Below are 17,578 nucleotides of genomic sequence, written 5' to 3'. Positions count from 1 at the left end.
AACAAAGGTTTTACTGTAGCTGCGGTGAGAAGTACCTATGGTTTTAAATATTTTTTTAATTTTTATACTTTTTCTGTCTCCCAAAAATATATAAATGTAATGGTTTTTATAATTTTACTGTAAAAAAATGTTGTGCAATTTCGTGTATATTCTATAACATTTTTTAGTGTAATGATGCTGAGTTCATTACCACGACTATAAAATAGTAGTTATCTCTAACAGACTATTATTTTATCAATTAACGGATGACTAATGCAGATAAGTTCTATAAATTATTATTTATTTTTATATTTGCTATATAAACAAACCAAATTGCTTTTTCGATATAATAAATTATGATTGTAGCGATATTATAATTATTTATTATTGGCTAAATGCTTATTTTAAACGATTTTTAAAACGTATTTTATTTTATTTATCTGTACAGAGTGCATTTCGTGAATAAGTAAATTGGTGTATTCTATTCTCTTTTTCTCATTATTTACAGCGCGATACGTATGACGAATATATACACAGCGTGTTATTATTAATCATTAAAAGTAATGTGCGTTTGAAATCAAAAACTATGTAATTTCGTTTTAAGTAGCTATATGGCATGTCATTATGTCAATTGCACACCAAATAGTATAGAATTAAAACTCGATGAACTCGATATTGCAGGTACTTAGATTCGTAATTTGCTGACGAGTCAAGAAATGTGTATTGTCTATAGAGGCGAAAACATCATAATTTTATGTACAATATGGGTACCTAATCTATACAAAATCATCGTTTGAAAGTGGTAAAAAGAATCTGATAAATTTCAAAAAAGTACGTGAAGCGTAATATCCTAGAATATACAGTACCTAATTATAATATTCACACAAGCGCCTACCAATACTTGATATTATATAAAAATAAATACCGTTTTTAAATTTATATAGGTATTAATAATATATCACACAATATTATTCGTATGTATATAATATACATAATGCTCGTCTGGTATAGCAAAAAAGGATACACCCAATCGAGTTTTAGCCTGGACGAAGGAGCGGTGGCCACTTTGGTGATGTCGTAGGACGCGATCTCTGCTGTCGGCGCGTACAGGTTGATGGGACGTCCGCGCAGGAACATCCGTACGCTGCCCTCCTCTTCATTGTACGTAGCGTCACGTGTACTGCGGAAAACAAACACACAATTATTATTATTATTACAAAGTATACAGTATATACATACATTTAATACTAGAACGAACAAATAAACAAACAAACAAGTAATCAAACTGTCGTACCTAAGTACAAGGGAATTGGTGAATGGGTGATGTCCAGAAAGTCGGGAAACATACTTATAATGATATATATTATACCCATACAGCTACTTCTAAATAATGCTTAAAATGTATTTGTATTTTCCTAAATAATTTTGTTAGGCAACAATGATAGACATGATGTGTGAAACAACAAAACGAGTAGTGTTAAATAATTATAAATTATATGTTTACATAATGCCCTACCTAAATTATAAATCCGTACACATCCAACAAAAACTTTAAACCCTTTAAAAGGTAGATAATTCAAATATAGGTAGGTAAAATGCAATGTTTTAAAATAATTTGTAATGTACTGTATAAAAAAAGCGAGCACAATTGCACGAGAGGGATTTGACGGAGATGGCCAAACCTGACTTAAGACTTCGTGAAGACCGGACGAGTCAACCGCATCACCACTCATATGCTACTCGCCAGTCGCCATCATTAAAATATACAAAATGCAAATTATCTCGTAACGGTTTACTCATTATACGTATATTTACTACATGCACATTAAATATATATGCCGAATTTGTACGATATAATGATGAACCGACAATCGTAGCAAAAGTGACGAGTTCGAAACTAGTTTGAAGTGTATTAAAAAATATATACGTTCCTCTCCCCAGCCAGCGAGATAGTGAATAATCTTAAAAAAAAATATGTATAAACCTTTTGGTGTCGGTACGGTGGAGTGGCATTTTAATTCCTATATGTTATATGTCAAGCAAGTTGAATTACTATACACGCAGGGCACAAAATATATAATATTTTTATATGATCGTATAATTTGACACGCACACTGACAAATGAACTTGACGAAAATTAGAGAGAGCGCGGACGAGCGAACGGTCGACCGGGCAGCCAACGACTGAAATCGGTTTCGCCGTCCGGTCCGGTTGTGTACACAGTATACATCACGCGTCGTTCGCTAATAGTGAAGTTTATACGAAGTCTCCCTCCTAAGCCATAAAAAATTTCTTTTTATCGTCAATAAAGGGATTTTAACGGTTTAAAATATATAATACAATCAACGAACACGAAAACTCTTTTATCTCAATAGTATGAATTCGAAACGACTCACTACGACATACAACACTCAAATGCATATATACCTACTAGGTCGAAATATATACATATACGCCTATATATTACAGGTACATCAGCGCATGTAAGCACACGTATCACTCATAAGCTAAATGTAAAAATTATCTACTTGTTTATAATGTTTAGGGGTTCGATTTATACAATTTTCATTATACCGTGGAAAAAAATTTGCATTTAAAAAAATGTATTTTGAACGATTGATTTTAGGGTTGTGACTTGGTAATTTTATAGTTTTATTACAGATTACATAACACTTCGGGCTTACGTACGCTATATTATATTTTAACATTTTTTACGTACGCCTCATCCGTTTACGGTTTACCAGGTATGGTAACCAGTAAGGCAGTAACCACGAACCTTTACCATTTTCCGGCGAATAATTATATTTTATAATAACACGTATGTCGCTATATTTTTTGTTGGATATGTATATATATTATTGTAATTGTGTGCACAGTGCAGTAAAACGGAACAATATAATAAATAGTATAGACAAAGCTAGAATATACGAAATAGACTTCGTCTCCTCCTCCCACAACACATAAACACACTGAAATCGTGTTTAAGTTATAATAATGGACGTATTCGTGATCTCTACAATATACGTTTAATGTAGGTACGGCGTTCGTAGTTCAGATCGCTTTAAGTAGGCCGCGCAGACGCCTCGAGGTCTGCCCGAGCAATTACTATAAAAAAGTCCCCGTCGCTTACCTTTATGCATACAACTATATAGAGATGAACAAGTTATACATATAAAACTAACTATATCTAAACACAACATAGCCATGTAACAACCACTAATATTAGTAAGCAAAAAGAAATCAAAATCATAAATGTCCATAATTATACTGCAGGCTTTAAAATTTTTTCTCACAAGCTGTTTTTGACCAAGACATATATATCGGTGTTACACAAGTCAGGTAATTGTATACAACTAGTTTCGCTAAAAAGTTCTCATCCCTAGCGATTAATCGAAATGAGTGATAAATCTAAATTTAAAAAAATAAAATATAACATATTTAATAAAAATTTATATCGACATTTAATAATTTTTTTATCGTACCTAAATTTAATTTTTGACATCTTGTATATCATTATATATTGACTAAATTTTTATTCCAACAGTATTTAATAATTTTGATTATCCTTTAAAAAAATTAATTTATAAAAATACTAAGCATATATTATTATTATTATAGGTACAAAACATAAAAATATGATCTCCAGTATCTTGTATATTTTCCGACCACAATAATTATTTTGCTAAAAATATGTAAGACAATATGAGTATATAATATATATACTTATAGAATGCGAATTACAAAACATAAGGCTTGGAAGGCGTGTAAGAATGGTTTCATTAATTAAACCTATAGAGTATAGAGTACATAGATACTAGTCAGATCCAAATGATCGGATTAGGATAATGAGCTGTGTACGATTTCGAGTGATTAATTGTTCACAAGAAAGCCATGAAAAATTGTCAAGTTAGGAAGTTTTTCACTTCTGGACCCGATTGCGAATTTCCGGAAACGTAAGGTAAGAGGAAACTTGTAAAACGCCTTAAACGGGGCGCGGACTCTTGGCATTTCAAGTGTCACGGTCAATGGCGTTGATAATTAATTGTAAGCGCACAATGAAATGTTTCGAATAAAATATATTATGAGATCGTGTTAATCGCCGCCCGCCGGTACATAGATGTATAGTTACGTTCAGGTTATAACCGCAATTCACAAACAGTGATAACCAACATATATATTTATATATAATTAATTATAATAATGTATAGCCATAAAGGTACTATTACTGGTTAGTGCAGAGTGTACGTTTTGGACTTGTCGATAAAAAAGAAAACGAAGTTTAATTCATCGAATCCCATTAAGTACAGTATTGTCCTAGTTGGGGACTTAACTATACACTTCATAGTTCATATTTACCTATGACCTATACGTAATATTTGTTATTTGTAAATGTTGTTCAAGGAGGTATAACTGCGGGACTGCACGGCGAAATATTGTTCGTCCGCCTATCCGCAAAAAAAATTTTAAGAACTAGTGCTAGTAGAGCTATAACATGTCTTAACTTGTTAATATAATTCTCTTGTACCTGTTAACTATACAACAGTGTCTGCATTTTTCCTACTTAAAGAGACTTAAACATCATCATGTCACTACACACTCCAACAGGCGAATTTAAAAAAAAAACGTAGGTATGTCACACTACGGTGCATGATGGAGGCTTGTACAATTAGAGTAAACTCGCGTATTTTCGAATCGAACGACAATAACTCGATCTGTACTATAATTTTGATTTTTGATCTATTAATTTTAAAGCTATATTTAATTCCCTGTAATATTTTTTAAATATACTACATATGTACAAAATATATTATATTATGATAGTATATAATTATGGATTATATTTTACTTTAAAACTATGAGCTACATAGAAAGAAATTAGGGTACTTAAGTATACTATTGTAAACCATACATCCATCCCTTATTTGGTTCGTTATAGTAAAAGATATTACGCAAAATTCAGCCTAAACTCACTGGGCGGAGGAAAGAAGGAGCATGTGTTTTTTCTACATCACCCGCAAGTCGTTACAAATCCATTTGTTAAAATCGGTACCTGGTAGGAATATATTATAAATGTATATTATACGTTATATAATTTTGGTGAAATAAACAAAAATTCCAATCGTGTGCATTATCAACTAACTGCCATTACAGTTTATAATATTATAAATTATAATACACAACATGTATAGCCTATAGGACACTATAATACAACAACAAACTATTCTATTTAACCAATCTGCTTGTAACTTGTTCGTTTGTTGAACAAACAGGTATTTTTCGTTCTGCGCGTGTACGCCGCCAAAACGAGACTGAATTTCGAAAGTATTATTCACACGTCGCATTCGATATAATCGCGAGAGTTCATCGTAATAATAGTATCGTTATTTGAACGTTATTTTTCCATATTTTGAGAACGAATAGAAATTAGCACTAACGAGTGTTGCGAAGGAGACGCAAGAGAAAAACAAATCCTGATTTTCTAAATTCAGAAATTAGGTAGGTTTGCGTAAAGTTGTAGGTACTTGAATACGTCAATCAGTACGATACTGCAGTATAGAACATAGGTACTGTTATTATGTAGCAAACATCGATTAACTAAATACAAGTGTGTATATATATATATAAAATCATACAAGAATATTAAGTATAAGCAACAAAATATTTTCTGCACTATAGCCAAAATTATGTAAACCCCCAGCGAGTTGTCGTTAAATCATCTTGCCCCTATTAAATTAATAAAGTATTCTATAGGTATGACGTTAAGGGTGTGTCCTCCCTTATTTATATCAACACAACTACCACGATAAATCAATAATTTTCTTAATTGTAAAATATCATTATGCCCATATCGAAAATAAAACGACAATGATATGACGTGAATGACGTGACATACACTATCTAGATATTAAATATTTTTTAATGTATGTATTTTGGATTATGATGGCTACACGTCGTACAAGTTTTTTTCGGGTAAATTACGTGTTGTTTATCGATTTTACATTTAAAATGTAGATTGTCATCGTTAACCTATATATTGATTGTGTTTTCAATAATTGATGAAGGACAAATGTAATCTGTAAAAAATGATCGCAGCTAATTGTGGCTTATGTATACACACTACACCTAAATATATAGGGTAATAATTTAAATAAATTATAAAAGTTAATAATTACTGTAATAGTCGCCGTTTAAACAAATGTTTTGTCCAAACAAATATTACACTATAATATATATAATATATATAGTGTAATATTTGTAAACACACATAATTGTACACTAAATATTATTAAATCAGGTAGCGAACTATCTATTTCAATCGCGTAATACGTACCTATATGTGCATTAAAACGGAATATATACCAGTGGCGTACATCATAAATAATTGGTGTTGATCAAATAAATTTAGGTGACCTACCCCTCGGCCCTCATAATACTGTTGTACCGACCGATAAAATGTCCTATTTTTCTTCTATCAATACCCACCTCCTCCAGATATTTAAGGTGTTGACTGAGCAACACTTGGACCCTATGTTACACACCATAAATATATACTACCTACTAGATTATATTATTATATACGTAGTATGTACCAAAATTTAAAAAAAAAATGTTTATATCTATATATGAACCTGTATCATATAATATACGTAGGTATATTTATAACAACCATACTGAAAAATCAATATTCTTCGTTTTGAATTAATGATTGAGCCTTTCGCTGTTTTAAGAACTGCAAGCATTTCGTGTACTATCAAAAAAGCGTGCCTATACAATATACATGTTTTATAACATATTACAATTAGCCTATAAATTGGATAATTACCAAATTACAAATTTATGTTTGAAAATTGGTACTCACTTTGTTAAAGTGAGTTGTGAATAGGTTCCTGTTAAAATTTGAATGTACCCCACCACTTCGAATCAAGTTGATCCCCCCTTTTCTCAGTAAGATTATGTATATACGGAAATGTTGTTTTCCATTTTTACAATGTTTTATACTCTGACACAATAACAATTATAATAAATACAAAGGGAATACTATCCGATGTATATAGTTGTATTAAACATTAGTGGCGACGAATTTCTAAAAATTAAATCCAGCCAAGTAAAAATACAACGGCCAAAAGATCCACACGAGGCCCCAAATCCTACATTTCTACTTCTTATGGGTGGAAGAGCTGCAATTTGTGGATGTCTAAGCTGCTTAACCAATTAAGAAAACATCGATGACGAAATACACCAAAATGTATTATAACATTCATAACTTAATTTAAGCAAAGACCTACTTAATACCCGTCGAAGTGGTGGACTAATAACCAATACATAATTAGAATATAGGTGGCAAAAAATATATTAGCCTTATTTTTATAGTAATTATGTTTACACATTTATTATACAAACCTTTTAAATTTTTTAAACAATAAACAAAATCCCATTATTATTCTACTTTTATGAATAATTAAATACTATTTGTAACTTACATGGAGTAATATTTTATTATTTTATATTATGTACCAAAAGTAAAACGATAAAAATAAAATAAATTTAGATGAGATTTATTTTGTTTTTGGGCATATAGTCATACATTTAAAACCAATTACCTATAAACTAACATCATGCGTCCACCAACTTACTGATGAAAACAATTGTAATTACATAACATTATACGACAGAACTCTGAACAATAAGTAGGAACAATAATTAAATCCCTATATTTAATTGTATTTAATTGAACGAAAATAAAAAACTAAAAGATCATTTGACATTTTGTATGGAAAAAAAATATTCCGTCCAAAATGGCGGAACGTCATTACGCACGAACACGCGACATTTGCTTAGAACACCTAAAACTAAACGAAATTCAGAAGTCTAAACCGGATTGTTATGCGTTAAGTGAAAAAGTATAGTATTTATAATATATTGTATTAGGTATTTTTTGTGAATTCTATACAGTTAATATATATATATATATATTATGAATATAATTTTTGTAAATAGCTAATGCGAGAGTGGCTTTTACAAAGTTTACATAACTACAACAAGCTGTATTGTAAATAGTAATTTTAAAAAAAATTCCGTTATACTATTAGTGAAAGACCGGGAAATTTACTTGGGATTTTTGTTCAAATACTTAAAGTACTGATAGTGTAAAGTGTAAATATTGTACTGGACAATTATATTAGAACATTAAATTTCAACCACAGATTATAGTTTTCCTGATGATTTCAAAGGCTTATACTATTATACGCCTATAATCTATATACCAGGTTAGGGTTGTTACCGAATTCTAATCCCACTCTGATCTAATTTTTTTCCATATCACATCTACTTTTTTCCATCCGTGCGCCGAATTGTTATCCAATAATTCATACTCAATTTCTGCTTGAAGTTTTTAGGTTAGTTGTTAATGCTAAATTTTAATTTTATTTGAAGAAATTATTCGCAATAAACAATCACATAATATTATGTTATCAATTTAAATAAACTATAATGTATATAGAATATACATTATAAGTGCTTATAGAGTAGATTAAGTTGAGTAGACGGGCATTTTCAGTGGGGGAGGAGGGGTATATATATTCGTTGTTTTTAAAAAAATCACAGGGCAGTGCCCCTGCATTAATATTATACAAAAAAGAGTCATGGGGGATCCATCCCCCATACACTCCATAAATACGCCCACGAGTAATTCATATATAGATACTTTATAATATTATTCTATGGGTATTACTGTACACGCCAGCCAAAAAATACCAAACTCCTTGTGAAAATACATAACTCGCACACAGAAGTTCTGTATATAACAAAATAATAGTGAAAGGAAACAATAGAGCGTGAATACGTATTAATATATACAATATACATTAGAGATACCATCAGTGTACTCTGCATACGATGATCGATAAAAATATATCGAAAATCGCGATTAACTTTAATAGAGTTTTATTAAATTTAAATCGACTTTCGGAGTACCTACCTAGTATATAATATAGAAACAATATTGAATAGATTAAAATCTATTGCATAATATTGTATTGTTGTTATTTTATTCACAAGGACGTGATTTTTTATTTTTAATAATTATAGGTAGGTACGGTAGAGAAAAATATATAATGAAAAAGCAATAGAAATAAATTTAAATAAACGAAAAACTTTCTAGAATCCACGAATAAAAAAAAATCCCATTATATAATTTTTAGGTAGGATAATATTATATATTATTAGTGACCAGTAGCAATTTATAAATTATTATTATGATTTATGAATCAATAGAATTAAAAAAAATTGTTTTGATGAATTACAAATATATTTTAATGTTTAGTGATCATCATACTATTGTGGTTGAAAATATGAACTGATTGAAAATTTTTTAATTTATAAGGTTATTTAGAATAAAAAATAGCTAATAAATATAAGTACATCTAAAAAGCTTATACATATATAGTATGTATTATTACATTTTTTATTATTATTTGACCAATAAATTTAATTTTACAGATATAGCTTAATATCTGAAAGTCAACGATCAACAATAAATTCATGCTAACCTCAGCTGCGAAATTTGGGCCCGAGACAAACCGCATAATATCCTAAAGAATGAAAGCACAGAACTTATACTATACATGAATTGGGACTGTGTATGATGATAGATTAATGCAAGAAACACCATAACCAACCAAGTCATATTATTCATGATAAATAGGATTTAAATTATTCACAGATTTAAACTAACTCAAAAAGAAAAATTGAATTGATTGAATAATTATTATTTTTTCTATTGCCAACATAATTTAATATTAATTACTAATTACAAGATATCATACACATTTCGAGTAATAATTAGCCAGAATAATATTGTTTTACTAAATTATAAATATCTGAAAAAATATATTCAAACAACTGTTCAACCAAATTTCACAAAAAAAGTTTCTTCTCTAAACTTGACAAGAACATGCAAAACTACTATTATTGTTTTACGATGCACCTCGAAATGTATTTAAAACATATTATTGTTTGGCATTTAGTTTTCTAAAATAATGTCACCCATTATTTTTATTTCATACATTAATCACCCTAATTACAAAAATTATGAATAATATATGAGCCACCCATGGGTAGTTTACTATTTTTAATGTGCTTGTATAAATTAAATGCATCTTTAAGCGTACATACCTAAAGCATATTTTAATATTACAATTCTCATTAAATATAATGTAAAATATTTTAATGGTTGAAATTAACTATTTGTGATTAATTAAGGAAACAACTTTTTTTTATAGTTGTGTTCTAAAATTATCCCTATATAGAAGTTAATAAGTTAAGTTTGAATTTACGGCTAAATATTGCTTTTTGATATTGTTGTACATCGTTTATAATCAATTAAAATGCTGCAAAAGGTGAAAAATTAGACTTAGTTTAAAAAATATAACTAGTTGGTTTCCGATCCTAAACTGTATGAAGTACCTACTTTTAAAATCGTTTATTTAAACCATAATGACAAAATGTCGAATCTACAAGAAATATAATTTCTAGGCAATACAAAATGTAACTAAATTCCAAAAAAATTTCGTTACCCTAATTTTACATAACCACCGTCTTTCCATCCTTTTTATTGATATAACATCTGTCCTTCGACATTTTCAAAATGGCTGAAGATTTATTTTAGGGTATTTTATTGTTGTCTCCCTTACATATTGTATACAAGTGGCATCCGATAATAGATCAAATCTTTAATTCTGATACAATACATTTGTAACATAAAATTTAAAGATATAACCGAAAATAGTTGCAAACCATCATACCTAATAATTAACATACCAGTAGCTGTGAACCATTTTTGGGAAAATTGGGCAAAATATTAAATACCTCACTTTAAAATAGTTATTGATAATGTCCTAATGACGTTAAATAATTTGGTAAGTTATTGCTTAAATCGTGCTGATTATCCAAACGAACATACTTATTAGTTATTAATGTTATTATATTGTTGAAAACATATTATATAATAAAAATAAATATGCAATAAGCAAAAGAATAAAAAGCGTCTTGGTAGGTGGGAAAATGCCCCTGTTACCCCCCTCTAATACGCCGCTGTAATATACCTACCTATAATGTAATATGAACAAAATATTACGATTACAAAAGCCCGGTTACACGTGTATCGTATATTGTCAACGTATTATATTTTTCGACTAAAAAATCAAATAATAATTTATTATTTTACTTAAAACATAACATCATTATTTATTATAGTTTATAATATGTATACAAAGCAAACGATAATACCACGTGGAGGCACGCCTTTATCAGAACTATAAAACATAAAAGCCAATTTATATTATCTGCGATTAACGATACCATATTATATTATAGCACATACTTATTGTCTGCAGTCTTCGTCTTACTATTAGTCTTATTAACTGGAGTCGTTGGCTTACTACTACTCTTATTATCTGCATTCGGTGTTTTACTAGTACTCTTATTTTCCGGAGTCGTCGGCTTACTACTGCCCTTACTATCTGCAGCCGTCGGCTTGCTATTACTCTTATTATCAGAAGGCATTGTTTTAATCACTCAACTGAAACTGGCAGTCACCGTAGGAAGTAAAAGTAGGTATAACACTAAGTTATATCAAACGAAAATGTTTATCGAATTGCAGTAAATAGCTTGCAGAATAATGAATTCAATCGAAAAAATATAAATACAGACGATAGACGTGTGTTACGGTCGTACGAAAAACCTACACTGCCGGAACGAGACAAAATAACAATGATGTCACTGGCGTCAAATGAACGCCTATATATACGCACGCGATATTCCGCGACAACCGTCCTTGTCTGCGAACTGCGGTTTTCTACAATCACTACTAGAATGCGCATCTCCTCCAATAAATCTGTCCTACTCTATCACTCACAAACGGACCACAATTATTTATTATTGAAATTAATGCACTTTAAAATTCCCAACGCACAAGGCCAAAGCAATAGCGCCTTAATAAAACCACAAATTATATGTTCAAACGTATATAAAATATATATTATTGTGATAACAATATAATATTATATATTAATATATTTATTCAATACCCATATCGACATAATCAATTATTGTAAAATGATTTACTTTATTATTTTAAGTTAGTATATGTTACGATAACAATGTATGCAAGTACCCACTCCCCGCTATTTTTTTTAAATTAACAACCGTAAATCCTAATACAAAACTAATTTTGGATTACTGTTCTGGAATGATCATCGGTTATATAAACAATAAACGTCCTCTAAAACAGGTAAACACTACACAGTAAAATACTACAAAAATAGTATGATCGAAATTTGGGATAGACATCTAATGAAAGAAGTATAGAAATATGACTAATCTATATTTGGTAAAAATGAGAATTCTATGTTTTTAGATTACGTATGAATGTATGCATAGAAGATGTTTAAGAAATCTGTAAATTGTTATAATAACCATAATAGATACCAACATTGACATAATATTTTACTCTTTAACTTTAAATAAAAATAATTTAATTTATTTCTGATAAGTAAAAATAGTCTGTTAATTGTAAATAAAGTTTCCAGTAATACGGGTTTATAGTTATTATGAAATTATGAAATAAAAAAAAAAATAGTAACTTTGATTTATAATTCTAAATGTATAAAATAAGAATAAAAATCAATTTGCAGTTTTATTTTTTTGACAAATACATACTTTAATACACACAAATATACACCTTTATATTATTTTATTGTGTATAATGTAAATGCGTTGTATAGTTAATACGATTCAGAGCCATAAATAACAAAATTAGATTATTCAGCGTCACGTTCGTGGATGAGTGATCATCAAAATGTTACGTACCTTTTTACATAATAATTGCACTAAATACAAATGATTAAAATGTAGGTAAACCTACTAAAAATTATATTGAAAAAGAATATTAACATAGAAATAAATAATACCTATTGCCTATACCTATTATATAACAGGTGATGGCTAAGGCAATATTTTATGAATATACATCAAATTAAGAGGATGTTGTACCCACATGTTTTGTCTTCAAGTCACGTATAAACCTACCAAATTTCAAAAAAATGTTTGTCATCTTAAAAAGCCATTAAGCATCAGAAGTCTATTTCTAAAAATTAATTATTCTTATTAATATTATCATTTAGTAATCAATTAGTTAATTTTTTTTCATGGTGTTATTCTTTTGCTGCATATCTAATTTTTTTTTTTTTGATTTTTTGGTTGAATCCAAAGGTCTAGAATAAACTTACGAACTTAGAATTTGTCAACAATTGTTTACTGCTAGCCGCTAGGTAAACTATACTATTCAATTGCACATGGGTATAATATTGACATTCGATTTATATTTATGCATTTCAAAAGGACTTGTATACATTATTCACTATTTTTATATGAATTTATGTTAATTAGTATAAAGAAAAATATAAAAATATATTACCTACTGATGAATAAAATATCAACATAAGCGCAATATAATTTGGGCTTGGGTGTTCACCCTCATGATTTATGGTTAATTAGTTCTTATTTTATATTAATTAATATGTACAATGCACAATTATCGAACATATAATTATTTAACTGGGTGTGTGAAGGGCAATGTAGCTCATTGTGTAAATGAGTAATCTATGGTTTAAGACTAACTGAAAAAACAGGGAGCTTCAGCTCTTTTTTTGGAATTGTGACACTAAAAATATAAAATGTAGTGTTTCGAAGTATTTCTTAGTATACATCATGTTGTAATGCAGGTGCGGCCAAACGGTCGATCGTGGACAATTTCAAAATCGATCATGTTAGAATTAATTTTAAGGGACACGCGTACAAAAATCAATCGGGGTTGTAGTGAACAATATGTTGATAAGTTTAATCTGTATGATTAAAAATTTTTTTACGAAATTCGATCCTCAAAAGTGAAGTATATTTTTAGCAGATCGTGGCCAAAAAAGTTTAGCCACCCCTGTTGTAATGCTATTTGATATATTTAACTTAAAAATAATTAGATCAATTATATCAATATAATATTATTAATAATTAATCTATATTTTTTTATCTGAGTTCACACGAAATATTATTTGCTTGTGCGGTTTTCACATAATAAAATATAAATATTCAAAACTTATCATATATTTGATATTGTAAATAATTCTATTTCACACACAACCACATTAATACAGTATTAATCATATACCATAATCAGAATTCTCATTTCTCATATTGTATTTTATATCCTTCAAGTTTCTACGGAGTACTAAAAATAATATTATTAATCTAATTTGTAATAAATATATAACTTCAATAGGCGCCTATCTAAATATCTGGTATGGTTTTTTTGGAGTACCTAATATAATCATTTCAATATTTTGACTTCTTCTGTGCTATTTATATGCATTTTAAATTGTCTCGATTTAAGTATGTTAACTGGTAATATTTTTTTGAAGTCGAAAAGCTTGAAAATTTAACACACTTAATGCACTCTTCGTGTTTCTATTACACCTATTAAAAAATATCGAAAATACAAAAAAAAAAATTAAACAAAAAAATTTCAGCGAAAAGCCACATCAATATTTTACGAGCGTTTGAAGTTCAAACATTGAAGACATTAAAACGTACATTAGGTAATAATATGTTTATTGACGCCCATTTGAGGAAATAACGTGTACAAAAAGTTTGTATAATATAAATTTTACCTACTTAAGAATAACGAATATAATGCAGTATTTTTATACATTTTATAATAAATTATTATTTGATTCATCGATCATTAAAAACTACCTACAGCTAAGAGTACAATATATTTATTTTTTATTCGAAATTAAAATTATAAACGCTGAAGTTTAGATTCAATATCACAATTGAAATAAAAATGCTCAATCTAGGCCGAGTATACAAATCGATTAAAAATATATATTGATGTGAATGACTCTTAAAAAATAGTCTTGCTTGGACCTGGTGTAAAAAATAGCAACTAACCATCTTATAATCTTAAATTCTTTATAATTTAAATTACAAATACCATTCTAACACTGCCGTTTAAAATGTTCAAAAATAAATAACGCAGGAGAGTGGATGGAAACCTAATTTCGAAGCGAGTTCCTTCACAAACCAACTTATCCAAACATTTTGAGATGAGCATCTAAGGAAACAAGACTAAATATTATTTGAACGGTTAATTTTTCCAATCTGAGATGGATTCCGTGATATAGACTAGGTATAGAACTATAGACTATAGAGGATAGACAAATACTCCAGGTACGAACGCACTAATGAATAATACTTTTTTTAGACATCAAATGTACCAACATTTTCACCTGATAAACCCTAACAAGTGAGAAGCTTTACTCTATGAAATAAAAGAAATATATTCAGAAAAGAAATATCAGTTAACAGGATAGTACCTAAATCTTTACTCTTGATCATCAATAGAATACCTACTTATTATTCATCAAAGGATTTGTACATATAGTAGAGAATATTCGAAAACATATTAGCCTACATTCATTTTTAAATAGTTTTTAACACACTAAAATTTAGGGAAACAAATTCATTTTGCTACTTCTCATAATCCTCCGATGAATTTATCTATATACATTTGTAGAAACAATAATTTTCCAAACACAATGAAGATTTTGAAAATTTTAGTTTAATTAATATATATCATTATGAACCTATTCACGACGGTACGTGATACTAACTTATACATTAATGATTATAATAATATACGAACTAAAATTTAACACAATCGTTACAGTGACCTACTCAATGACGAGTTACTTTTTTATTATTACGATTAATTTCTAAAACATTTTTCTTACGATTGTTTGATTTAGAATGCAATGTAAAAATATATAATACATAATTATAACTTAAATTATTAAGCTTTCTACGTTAGGTAATAATGAAATATGATTATCATATTTTATAAGCATCTAATTCTAATACTTGAAATTGTTTTCATTATTTTTTAATTTAAGCACCTAATTTAAAACAATCAAATGTAGGTGCCTTACTCATTTTTTAACAGTATATTCCGTATTTCCACTTTAATTCTATGACCAATATATTACATTGGTAAAATACTAATAAAATTAATACTAATAGTAATTTCAATTTCATTGATTGATTTTTTAAGATATTTACTATTATACAAATAATGAACAATACACCATAAATAAAAAATAATAGTTTGACTAAATTAAAATGTCAAAAATTAAACCAAATAAATAATAGTTTATTAACAAGACCATCTGTCTGGTAAAGGGACCTATATTGTATGCGTAATGTAATATTTACTTCTCTACTTTATTACACGATAACATTTTATCTAAAATTCTAATCTCAACATTAACATAAACACAAAATCTTTCTTTGCTTATAAAAACTTATTCAAAATAGAAATATTAAACAGTTTTAATATTTTAACCTATTACTATATTATTGTAAATTATGAATAATGAAACAGTAATATCCGTATAGCTTTGTTAGAAAAATTTCACTTCACCACAACGTTTTTTAACAAAAATAAATTATAAACATTTGCTTACCCGTGCTTTTGATGATAATGATGGTTGTGATTTTGCTGTGGCTGTGATCGCAAGTTCAAATTAAGCAATGACTTTGTGCCAAGCCTACAATGTTACAAATTCACACAACATGCAAAAACAAATACAAACATTAATACAACTTAAAATATTAAAAATTGAAGGAAAACAATATTATTTTATAATGATTAGGTACTGAATGTACCAATTTTTCTCTTTTTATACCTTTTATAGTTATTACTAGCTAATTATTAAATTGAACGTTAAAGATAGAAGATAGAAGATAAAATAATTAAAATTGCAGTCAAAACAAATTTACACTACATCAACAAATTAATTCTTCTACCAGAGCACTTAACATTTATCATAATATAAAGTTTCACTGTTTAAAAAAAATAAAATTAATAGAAAAGCATATTTTAAATAAAATTAGAATCAAATATCAGTTAAAAAAATTATTTATAGGAGTAGAGTTGAATATTGAAGATGAATAAAAAACATGTAATTTACATTTTTCAACACAAATTTATGTGATTCAGCATAATATAAGTTATTATATTGAGTAAATTATCACTCAGGAAGATTTTTATTTTTATTTCAGACATGACTTTTGTACATAAGTTATAAGTACAATAATAATTGCAAACATATTATTTTTAATTTATAATGTATATTTTTGATACTGTTATTTTAGTATTATCATTTTTGAATTGATTAAATTTGAACAGTAAAGTTGTATGTTAAAATTAACCGGAGCAAGATTTTATTTTGACTATAGTCGTAATTAAACACTCAATTGTGTACACCAGTGGTGCCCACAAGTCACAACACACTCCTTACAAATTTCTAAAATAAAATATTTTTTTGAAAAAATGTAAAATTATTACTTATTATTACTTAGTTATTTATACTTTATTGTTTAGATAAGAAAACAAGTTTAACATGATGTGCCTACAGCCTACAAACGATGATATAATAAACAATATTTAGGTACATTATGTTATTTAAACGAAATTGGGAAGATATAT

General features: G+C 28.2%; 1 protein-coding gene across 4 annotated transcripts in view; it reads right to left on the bottom strand.

Annotated features, from left to right (window-relative positions):
• The window catches only part of LOC111026499 (echinoderm microtubule-associated protein-like 2), a 53,561-nt gene that overhangs the window by 7,337 nt on the left and 28,646 nt on the right, over window positions 1-17,578 (bottom strand). For 3 of the 4 annotated variants that reach the window (XM_022304612.1, XM_022304600.1, XM_022304604.1), the window contains exons 6-7: window positions 16,554-16,637; window positions 1,004-1,159 (exon numbers count right to left, since the gene is read on the bottom strand). In XM_022304612.1, the coding sequence (XP_022160304.1) occupies window positions 1,004-1,159; window positions 16,554-16,637 (240 nt within the window). The remainder of the gene's footprint in view (window positions 1-1,003; window positions 1,160-16,553; window positions 16,638-17,578) is intronic. The other variant, XM_022304609.1, reaches the window with a different exon arrangement.

This window comes from Myzus persicae, unplaced genomic scaffold (genome assembly GCF_001856785.1).
Source record: "Myzus persicae strain clone G006 unplaced genomic scaffold, MPER_G0061.0, whole genome shotgun sequence".
Lineage (NCBI taxonomy): Eukaryota > Metazoa > Arthropoda > Insecta > Hemiptera > Aphididae > Myzus > Myzus persicae.
Note: the sequence above shows the minus strand (reverse complement) of the source record. Positions and strands in the feature narration are given on the sequence as shown.